The 8,578-nt window shown below is 31.7% G+C and overlaps 2 protein-coding genes across 2 annotated transcripts in view; one reads left to right on the top strand and one right to left on the bottom strand.

Annotated features, from left to right (window-relative positions):
* Positions 1–1,054: 1,054 nt before the first annotated feature.
* LOC119683830 (oxidoreductase-like domain-containing protein 1) overlaps positions 1,055–8,578 on the bottom strand; it is a 10,090-nt gene continuing 2,566 nt past the window's right edge. The window contains exons 2-3 of the mRNA XM_038097691.1: positions 2,703–2,818; positions 1,055–1,358 (exon numbers count right to left, since the gene is read on the bottom strand). Of these exons, the coding sequence (XP_037953619.1) occupies positions 1,134–1,358; positions 2,703–2,816 (339 nt within the window). The 5' untranslated portion in view covers positions 2,817–2,818 and the 3' untranslated portion in view covers positions 1,055–1,133. The remainder of the gene's footprint in view (positions 1,359–2,702; positions 2,819–8,578) is intronic.
* Positions 5,939–8,575, top strand: LOC119676599 (homeobox protein rough-like; the record flags this gene model as incomplete). The annotated part of the gene is made up of 2 exons (XM_038087843.1): positions 5,939–6,180; positions 8,356–8,575. Coding segments are annotated over 2 exons (462 nt in total), but the record flags the coding sequence as incomplete, so codon positions are not given.

Raw genomic sequence — 8,578 nt, forward strand, 5'->3', positions numbered from 1 at the left:
TTAAAATCAAGAATTATAACATTTAAAACGCACATTACTTTAGAACATTGTTTCCGAAATGAGTTCATTACAGCATTACTCATTTCCCCCTCAATCCCTTTCTCTCTACCTTGATGAGATGGCTCGCTCCACTCCCCGCATTACTCATAAGCAATTATAATTCATCAAATATTCTTCAACCGAACTATTCTTTCATTTCCTTTAAATATATACAAATTTTGACCACATTTTAGTCTCAAAAGTTGGGTCTCTTCTTTAATCTCCTAAATGTCATTACAAAGATCTGAGAGATAATAATTGTCGAAAATCTGCCAAACATTTTAATTAATCTTCTGCTTTTATCTCCAAATACTCACAACCACTGTCCTAATAACGAATGAAAATTTTCCTATTTGTAATTATAAAATTTGTGAAGAGCCAGTAAAAACTCTACTCCAATCAAAACTATTAAAAGGATCTACACCTTGGAATAGTATTGATTCGTTGTTATAGTTTAGAACTTCTTGAAAAAAGTTGCCATTGTTACGATGGAGCCTTCGTTTCGATATTGAGACCATATATCCACGTTATAACGCATTTAAGGAAATATATATCATAAACAATCCATAAGCAATTATTCGGCGTCAATACTCGACGCTTTTTCTTTTGGAAATTTACTAGACTTAGAAGAAGTTTAGTTGATACTCGTTTCTGTCTTAAATCCCTATACATAATACGAATGAAATTTATTTTTCTCCAGCAACCTCTGGAATAATAAGACTTCTATTCTTTCTAAGATTCTATTCTCTTCTCTTCTATTCCATCTCTTTTTTAATGATATTAAATTCTGTTTTCTCCTCGCTTCCTCTTCAATATCTTTAAGACCTTCCTGAAATCATCGCAACAACAACATCATAAACTCGAGTTGGTGCATAGTACTAAACACTACAATGTAGGTTGTTTGATTCATAATCACATAGTCATAAAAAAGTAGTACTTAAAATTAAAAATGATTGTTCGGATAGTATTTTAAATCATTTTTTATTTAAAAATTAAAAATCTAAAATATATACACTATAAATTTTAAACAAATATATAATTTATCACTATCATCATTGCAAGTTTAAGAACAGGTTGATTACAAGGGAATTAATCTAAGACTGTTTGGGCATCTCTGTTGCTTTAGGATTTTGCGTTTGTAGATTTCTGAGTTCAAGAGTCAAAAACATTTTTAAATTTGGATCTGTAATTTTGCTTAATACAATTTCCTTCACTTTTTCACTATTGCCATCTAATATTTTAGATATGGTTTGCGCGTACTCAATCCAAACACAATTAGCACAACCCGACATACAACAAGTAGTAGGCTCTGGTGGTAACTGAAAGAAAAAACATGTAATACATTATTTATAAAAAAAAAGATAAAATAAACATATACATATGATATAGATAATGAAAATATCATAGATGATAATAATAATATGATACCGTAAAGAAAGGTCTTACTAATTGCGTTAGCTGGATCCAATCTGGATTAACTCTCGATCTGTAAAATTTTGTTGCCCAATATATATATTTTTAGAGTAATCTAACTTTTTTGTATTAGCGTTAGTAGGCATTTCTATTTTCTATACATATATATATCGAATCAAATCAAGTCAGAAAAAACAGCTGTTACTTCATGATAATCGTGCTACTCTAGCAAAGTATCGATAGTGTTAAAAATTAATCTCGAGTGTTATACATTTCGCTCGAGAATTACCAAACGAAAATAAAATTGCAGTAAAAGTGAATCTCGATTAATAAATTTACTCCAAATTTACCAATCGAAAAAAAAATTTAATGGTGTGCTTTATCACCTCGTTATCGTTATCACCAGTTGTAACGTACAACACGGTGTTCCCATCTCTACTAACAATTATCTAAAAGCAATTTAGGTTTGTTGCAAACAGAGTTTTTACTTTTTAGGTACTATCTTGGATAGACGCATTTTATCTCAACTGGTTGTTTGTTGTAATCTGCGTGTGTTAGAAAGTGAATGGGAATGGTTTAAGGTTGGGGGTAGGAAAAAAGGGAAAATGGTTGGATTGTTAATGGGTAGAATTTAAATTGAAATCAACCCGGATCCAGTCAGGAGAACCTGGCTACTTCTAGAGAATGTATCCAGGAACAACCCGCTTTAGGTTCCTGAGCCACTTGTCAATTTTGGCGATCAAGTACCGTTCAACACCTCCAAAGTGATTTCAGAGGGAGCTATGTGTCTATTTGATATTTGTCGTCTCCTAGGGGAGCGTTTTCTTCAGTTTGATGTAAATGCTTTTCTACGTATTGATTGTACATTTAGTCAGTGAAAATTCGCGCTGAACCAAAGGAACCCAGTGAAAAACGTAGGCTTTTTCTAATGTGGGTTGGAAGGGTCTTCATGTAGACAGTACAATGACAGTACAGTTATCGGTCATCATTTCGTTGAATTTTCTCCTTTCATTGAACTACATGGTTAATAAAAACAACAACAACAATCAATGCAAGTCAAGTGCTGGTGTTAAAACTATAATTTCCACATCGAACAGATGAGTTTTGAAAAGTTGTGCCACCAACTTTAAAATAAAGGATTTTAGATTTTATCACTATCAAATATATTAACCTAATGAACTGCTGATATGGATGTCTACCATGAATTATTGAATAAATGATTTAAAGAAGTAAATGCAGATTTTTAGTACTTTAATATTATCCGCTTTATCCATATAGATGCGTTTGAGATGCCTGGTAAAAGCCATGCCTTGTCTGACCATAATAATGGTATTGTATGATGGTCTACGCAAAGCAGGATGCATGTCTAAAATTAAAAAAAATATTATCAATTTAAATATTTTAATCAGGATGTGTTTTATTAGTAAGCAATTAAGTATTAAAATTCACATTAACCCTGAATAAAAAAAAATGTCACAGGTGTTTCTGTTATAAAAATATTACCATGAAAAAAAAAATAAAGTTTAATTGTAAATCTTACGGAAAAAGTTGTAGTTCCGGTAGAGAAGTAAAAAAAAATGTGGATATATTTTTTCTATTATATATAAATAATAATCTTACCAAAACACTTTGTTATATTTTTTTTTTTTTGTAAATCACAAAAAAGGTATCAAATTTAAAAGAAAAAAAAACTTTGGCAAGGGGAAGCGCACATATTGAAGGTGCGGAAAAAACTTCAGATTAAAATGTCTACTCAAGCGTTAAAGTCGGTGAATGTGGTTAGTCCGTTTACATTTTGTGGCGAAACAAGTTAGCCAAGTGCTTAGTACGAGCCTAAAAAATAGTGTAAAGCTTTACAAAGTTTAGAAAAAAAGGATTTAAAGAAATCATTAAGAAAAAGTTAACATTGTAATTGATCTTTAAGGAGGAAACCAAAAAAACGGCAGCCAGGATTTGTTGTAAAATTTACGAATACAAAAGGCAAGGAACGGATAACAAAAAATAGACATATCAAATTCCAAGTTTACTCGCAGTTTAGTCAGAACTTGATTTGTAGTTTAGGAGAAAATTGAAGTTGGAGTTAAAGGGTTAATAATTTTTTAACAATAACGATAACGATAACATTCATTGTAGGTATTGTTTTCATTATAGGAAAAGAAGTAAAAATAAAATATAATCCAATAAAATACAAAAAGAACTAATTAAATTAAATAAAGAAACAAGAAAAATAGCTATAGGTCTCGAATAAGTTTTTACCACAATTATTTATATAAAGGAAAAGAAAAAGCCATTAAGAATAGCTCCATATTCAAACTATATAGATCAAATTAGTCAAAAATTTAATTAATAATTTAAAAAGATTGTATTCATAATAATCAAAGACTTCGGGGAAGAATTTGGCTACTCAAAAAAAATTATTAGTGTATAAATATAGTTTTCTTAACAACATCCATAACGCAACAGACCCATAATAACAATATTTATTTGAGAATACTCGCCATATCCACAAACTACTAACTTGTTGTAGACATCAAGCATTTAGACAAGGTTACAATTTTTACATTTACTTCAGGGTTCGATAGTACTACGTCCAAACTATTACTGTAATGTAAATTTTTTTTAAGACCTTTGGTAACTCTAGCTTGATCACCTCTCACGTAACAGAACTAGTAAGACTTATGCATCTTAAAATAGTAAGATGCTTACTTATCACAACCTAGCTTATCAGTTCCAAGTTCTGTTTGTTAAATACAAAACTTAATTCATGGGCATTTTCTGCAACTACAAAACGTAGAATGGTCTGTATTATGACTGTAACTAACTCTAAGATTGATTGGTTGATTGCATTGGTAGATCGATAGATATGCCACCGCCTCATATTATTAGCAATTATTTGCCGTTTTAATACCAAATTTATAGCAAGAATCTCTTTTGGACAAACTAAACTCATCCAGCTATCCAGCTATGTAGTTTAACAGACTCTTTATTCTTACTAATAAGCAGTCCAACAAACTGTCAAGAAAGTAATTCCCTTAAAACAACCTATGTCTTTTAGCTGAAAATGGGCAGTCACAGAGAAAATGTGTGATTATCTTTGTTTCATCTAAATTTCAGTAACTTCTTCAACTTTTAAATAGAAGATTCAATTTCTCTACGTAGATTCTTATACCCCAGTGACCTTACAGTAGCAGTATAAACCACATTTCTCTTGATAAGTTGTCTGGGTCTGATCCTATGTTATGAAGGCAAAGTGGTCCGGTATTACCTAATCTTTGGATAAGTTTTTGCCAAACTCATAACACTGGTTTATAAAACCACATGAATTTAGGTTAAGTCTATCTGTACCGATTTCTATGAATTTAATAAATTGTAGTTCACGTTGAAATAATTTTCAAGACTATGAAGACTATTCAACAAAATAAATGGAAATTATCATAAGAAGGCTTTGAATTAAAGTTTTCACAACTAAAACCAGCGTTACTATAAGTATCTTAAATCTGGACTATATATTAGAGAATAATAGAAGCTTTTTAAAAAAATTAATAGTATCTACTTCATAACACATACAGCTTATAAGACAAAATGCATCTTAGACTAACGAAAACAGTTCATCAAAGTTCAATTCCGAATCTTTATCAATGCTTCTTCTTAATTAAAGGACTAACAATCTAAGTCCTTAGTCAATAGTTAAACAACTACATACTATCGTTACTATAAATAGCTTCCCCTTTTTACAATCGTGTTTATGTCTACTTAACACTTTATAGCCTCAATCAAAGACTTAAAATGGATTTCAAAACTACACTACCAAAAATTTTAATAGCATTTAAATGACGGATAATGATGATTGTGGCGTAGCGTTAAAGTACCGCCAGTCGGCAAACATTATGTACACATTCACTCTCAGCCCAAACACACAAGTGCATACCAAACAATAGCTTCTCCCATTGCAGCTGTTTTCATTGTTCACGAATTCCCGGATCAACATAACTAGCGCATCCGAGAAAACAATCCAAAAAAACTTAAAAATGCATGAGACGAAAAGCAACGGATGGGAAGACACTACTCGCTTGCACTGAAGGACTTAATTATTTATTTACATGGCGTTTTGTAATTGTCACGCAATTATAATCAGAATTCATAGTTGAGTTACTCTCAAATGCATTGTTAGACACAATAACTCATTTCGGAGCAGGCACAATTCGATTGTGTCATAATATCTCGTTAATGTAAGATTAATTTCACTTTAACATCTCCATTGTGGCTGTTGGTTGATGCGTGCCTTCGGACATTTGAGGAAGAAGTCAGTGTGGGCGTTTTTTGTGCGGTTTATTGTTATTTATAGTTTCGGGGTGGTTTGAGGAAATCTCGATAATTTCATGTTCATCAACATATGCCCACACTTATCATTTATATATAACAATAAAAAAGAGATTAATAACAAATTATTTATTTTCTTCTATTTTTTTTTGTTTTTTTTTGGTATTTTGCAGTGGCACGTCGTCGACGCAAGGATGGAAGACAACGTCGTCAACGCACAACTTTTAGCACAGAGCAGACGTTGCGTCTTGAGGTGGAATTTCATCGAAATGAATACATTTCACGCAGCAGAAGATTTGAATTGGCCGAAACTTTACGTCTTACAGAAACACAAATTAAAATTTGGTTTCAGAATAGACGCGCCAAGGATAAACGCATTGAGAAAGCACAAATTGATCAACAATACAGGTAACTCGGTCCTTCCTTTTGTTAATTACAATTTCCTTTACTTATTTGTGAAATTTATGAAAACCTTTAGTAAGTTGTTTTTGGATTGAAGAGTGGAAAATAAATTTATGTTGGAAAATTTTATAATTTAGCGAGGAAATTAAATTTAGAATCTAAAACACTTCTCTGAAAAATTCTAATTACTGAGAAAAGAAGGAAGTTGAAGCCTTTTAAAATTTTTCAGATCTAAGCTGATCCCTAGTCAAATCTTAGACATTATTCCTGCCTAGTAAGGTTAAAAAGTTTTTTGTTGGCGACTTCCTCATTTACGACACGTAAGAAGTAACCACTTCCATATCTCCCTACTACCCGATAGCACATCTGAGTAATGAGCATTCAAGTAATCCTAACTTGTTATACACAGAGTCTACTAACTTGTTCACCAACCTCAACCTTATCTTGTTGAAAAAAGGTGAATGGACAAATCAAAGAATCAACTGCTTTACTTGATAGTTTTCTAAAAAGTTGGTATAGTGACAACGTACAATTGTTGAACAAAGGTATATATTTATGGAGAATTCAACTCACGCACTTGTGTATCCACAGTGTTACACAAAGTTCCTACGAATAGCTCGTGGAACAGACCTATTATGTCAAGTAAAATTTGTGTTGACGCGGCACTGGTGTTCCCACCAGATTTTACACAAAGCTGTTCCATGAAAATATGTGTAAAGGGCTCTCAGTTTGTGTTACGCTCTCAGTTTGTACTACACTTGTGATTTACTTGACTTCTACTAGTGTAGCTTGTGGAATAGACTTTATAAGTACAATTGATTTCCTTTCTATGAATTCTCTTTGCTTCTTCGGTGGGTAAAAATACTCTATATAGAAGGTTTTAACACATAAATGAAAACTAATTTAGGCGTTTATATTAAAATTAATTTAATTCCATAGGCATATCGATTTTTTTTCATATAATTTTATTTAAATATGACTTAGAGAGCAGACTAATTTATAACTCGATTCCACTTATTAACACTAATTAGTAAGCAGACTATCCCTGAAAAGACAGAACTAACAATTCTATAATAACATTCCGATATTTTTAGCGATTCATTTACGATAGAAATAATATACTTATCAGCTGAGTTTGTGGATTTCCTTTCATAAAGATTTGTCTGAGCTAGAATTAATTAAATAAAATTTTGCTTAACTATTACTGACTACAACTAAAAAAGATTTAAATTATGTTTAGGCTAGTTGAGTCAGTGCACCTAAACACCTTTACTCTCTATTAACTGCGAGGTTTCTTCAAAACCCCTCTTGCGCCTTGACTAGATTATTGTTTATCACTTCATCAGACTAAGCAATAATTGATCTTAGATCTGCATACCTCCCAGAGGAGCCTTTAACCATTCTGAGATTTGATAACGCGGTGTTGGTAAGTCTGTCAGATTTCGCAAATAATTTCAGGGCTCTATCCTTTATGTATTTTTTGATGGGATCAATCTTGAGGTCCCTGAGGATGTCATTCATCCTAATGTACCATTGACCATTCTTTTTATCTGCAATTAACATTACTTTTTCCACGTTCTCTTAATAAGTCTAGGCAGAAACTACTATAACATACTGCCATTTTTTGAAAACGGTAATTTCGCATGATCTTGGTTATCCACTTATATTGTAGTGGAAAAAGTTGCTGAAACCCGTTCCTTAATTGGGGAATTGCAGATATACGAATCTTACCAAATATATAAATTTAAACCAACCATACGTAAACCGCAAAAGTGTTCGACTCCACGAAATCGAAGCTAAGAATCGCTATATACTAGTTTTAAAAAGGGCCTGAAACTTTTGTCTCTGCCTCTGACAAACTTTGTTTTCTGTAAAGTTGAACTCAGTAGTAAATTCTTATATCAAATACATATATCATTTAATATATTTTGAAAAATATATGCCTGTTTAATATATAATCAGATGATATAAAGTATATATATTTTTTAACATCCAAGTACGAACATACACATAAAATTACCCCTAACTTTATGCTTATAATGAACGGAAGTAAAATGTGTCAAGTTTAAAATTAATATTCATAATAAAATTAGCACGAAATTAATTTTACGACATTTAAGTACATCACAGCCTACAATTAAACACAAAAAACAACGCAATAATTTTTATTTATATTTTTAGAAATTTTGTCGTGGCCAATGGTTTTATGACAACTTTAATAGGGCATGGAACTGGCTACCATCATAACCCAGCAATGATAACGAATTTCCATCAAAATTTCTATCAACAACAACATCAGCAAAGAGCAGTGACAGGCACTCCGGCGCTGCATACAGGACGCATAAGTTCGCAGGATATCACTAACGCAAATCAAACGAACAACAATACTATCACACAACCTCAA

The sequence above is a fragment of the Teleopsis dalmanni genome, chromosome 2 (genome assembly GCF_002237135.1).
Source record: "Teleopsis dalmanni isolate 2A chromosome 2, ASM223713v2, whole genome shotgun sequence".
NCBI lineage: Eukaryota > Metazoa > Arthropoda > Insecta > Diptera > Diopsidae > Teleopsis > Teleopsis dalmanni.